This window comes from Aricia agestis, chromosome 15 (assembly GCF_905147365.1).
Source record: "Aricia agestis chromosome 15, ilAriAges1.1, whole genome shotgun sequence".
Lineage (NCBI taxonomy): Eukaryota > Metazoa > Arthropoda > Insecta > Lepidoptera > Lycaenidae > Aricia > Aricia agestis.
In genome coordinates this window covers 4289773-4292185 of record NC_056420.1, presented here as the reverse complement: position 1 = coordinate 4292185, position 2413 = coordinate 4289773, and the positions used below count along the sequence as shown (strand labels likewise).

General features: G+C 49.7%; 1 protein-coding gene across 1 annotated transcript; it reads right to left on the bottom strand.

Annotated features, from left to right (window-relative positions):
* Positions 1–858: 858 nt before the first annotated feature.
* On the bottom strand, positions 859–1809 carry LOC121734315 (forkhead box protein D1). Its single transcript, XM_042124845.1, has one exon. It carries the CDS (start codon positions 1807–1809, stop codon positions 859–861), a length of 951 nt encoding a protein of 316 aa, XP_041980779.1.
* Between the last annotated feature and the right edge of the window lie 604 nt (positions 1810–2413).

Genomic DNA, 2413 nt, shown 5'->3' with positions numbered 1-2413 from the left:
AAGTCAATTAATAATCAAACTACAAATACAATTTAGTAAGATAAGATAAACCGAATACAAGGATTTTATTTTTAAGAAAAAATCCAACCCCTTTTTAAACCTAATTATTGAAATGTAGAGACTAGTCGCTAGAGCATCAATAAGAGTTCTTTGTAAAGGATCTTCATAATATTATGTAGGTGTAACGATAACTCAATTATTAGGTTTGTAATTCCCAACATTACCTAGATGTTATTTATGGTAAGTTTCAATATTTCTCAATACTTTTGTTAAAAAATGATAGATTCTTAGTAACTTGAAGTTAAATGTTGAAATGTTACGATCATTTTGAGTGATGAGTCTGATCTACATCAGAGAAAATATTATAACTTGTTACAAACAAGACCTAATTTTCATTTAGTCCACGACTTGGATGTTTCCACTTATTTAAATCTATCAGTATATGATTTTTAGTATTTTAAAGGGTTCTCAGTCGAGTAAAAGTATTTTGCTAAATAATGAAACAAAATTCAATTTGAAATTCCTATTTATTTATTTAGTTAATATCTAGTAAATAATCAACACTATACTGCCTCTATAACAACAAGGAAGGACTATGTACAGATATCTCTAGCTTCACATACGGTTGGTCGTTTTCAGACTTTACAATTAAACTTTACTTTAAATATACAGTACATTTATTATTTACAACTATTTACAAGTCTACGGGTCGCACCGCAAACATCGGAAGTGATAACGTCAACGGGCAACGAAAAGACTTCAACGCGCTTCAACTTAATAGTATTAAAGCTGGAACAGAACTATCGGGAGCTAATGAGGTACACTACACTCGTAACGCCACACTTCACACTGCACGGCTTAGGTGTCGGGCGGGCGGTGCTGGTCGGGCTCGCTGGACGGCGCGGGTGACAGCGGGGGCGCCGCGTGCCGCCGCAGCTGTTGCAGCAGCGCCGGGTCGAGCGCCGGCCACCAGCCCGACAGCAGCGGGTACTGCGCCGCCGGCACCAGCGGCGCCCGTACCTCGCCCTCCGACCGCGCCTCGTCCTGGTCGCTCGCCACCACGTCGATGTCCTCCTCCGCCTCCTCCTCCGCGCTGCTGTCCCGCCGCCCACGCTTATCCGGCGCGTCGTCCGGCGCCAGCAGCGATGCCACGTCGAACTGCCGCTTCCGACCCTGCGCGGTCGTCACGCGCCCGCCGCCCCAGAACGGCAGCGGTAGCGCCGTCGGCGGCGGCGACTGCGGCGGCGGCGACGGCGAGTCCTCCCCGTCGTCGTCCACCGCCAGCCCCATGTGCTTCCTCACCTTCCGCTGTGCCTTCCGCCGCCGGAAGTCGCCCTTACGGAAGTCTTCCACGTTCGCCGGGTGTATCGCCCAGTAGTGGCCCTTCCCGTTGGCCGACCGGCCCGCCTTCACGAAGCAGTCGTTGAGCGACAGGTTGTGGCGGATCGAGTTGCGCCAGCCGGGGCCGCGCGAGCGGAAGTACGGGTAGTTGTCGAGAATGTGTTGGTAGATGTCGGACAGCACGAGCTTGCGGTCCGGCGAGCTGAGGATGGCCATCGCGATGAGGCCGATGTAGCTGTGCTGCGGCTTCGGCTCCTCGGGCTGGAGGGCGCGCTGCTGTAGCAGGGACATGGAGAGCGCCAGGCGCGGGCCGTAAGGGCCGTAGCAGGGCGCCGGCGGGTAGAGGCGCAGGCGCTCGGCCACGGCGTAGTTGTAGAGCTGGAGGCGGTAGTGGTCGAGGGCCGCGGCGGTGACCGCGGGCGCGTCTTTGGCCAGCGGCCAGGAGGCTCCGTCGGCTCCGCTGCACATGTCGACGGTTGGGGCGCGAGTGCGGGCAACCGGCGCGGGTCGTGCGAGGCGGAGCGCAGCCCCCCTACCCCCCGCCCGCGCGCCACCATCAGCCAATCGCGGCGCGCCCGCTCGCCGTGTACGTGTTTTTGTTTAGCGACGCCCCCCTCCGACGGTTACGACTCCCTGCCTTGAGGCTAGAGGTACCGATCGCAGAACACTGATTTATTATCTCGACACAAACACGCGAAAAATACTTTTTTACCACTAGTATGTGCTGTGGCTTCAGCGCGTACGCAAATAACATGTTTTATAACTTTGCTAGGTAACTTTTCAAAATTAAATGTTGATTACGTATAATATTACAGCAATATTATTTATTTTGAAAGCGTTCAAAATAAGCGTTAAAATAAATTTCCAAAAATAATATTACCTATTAATTTTGTTTTCATTCAAGAATTTTCGTGGGAGTTCGAGCTTAGTTACCGGTTTTTATGCTTAAAATAATTATAATTAAAAAATATAAATTATTGGAAATCTCTCTGTAATCGCTTTATAGAGGGTTTAAGTTGCGTTTAACATTGAGTCAATTAAAAAATCTGTATTAAAATGTACTTAATCACTT

What these genes read in the sequence shown, in the direction of transcription:
- LOC121734315 (XM_042124845.1), bottom strand. Translation starts at nt 1,809, where the DNA reads ATGTGCAGCGGAGCCGACGGAGCCTCCTGGCCGCTGGCCAAAGACGCG.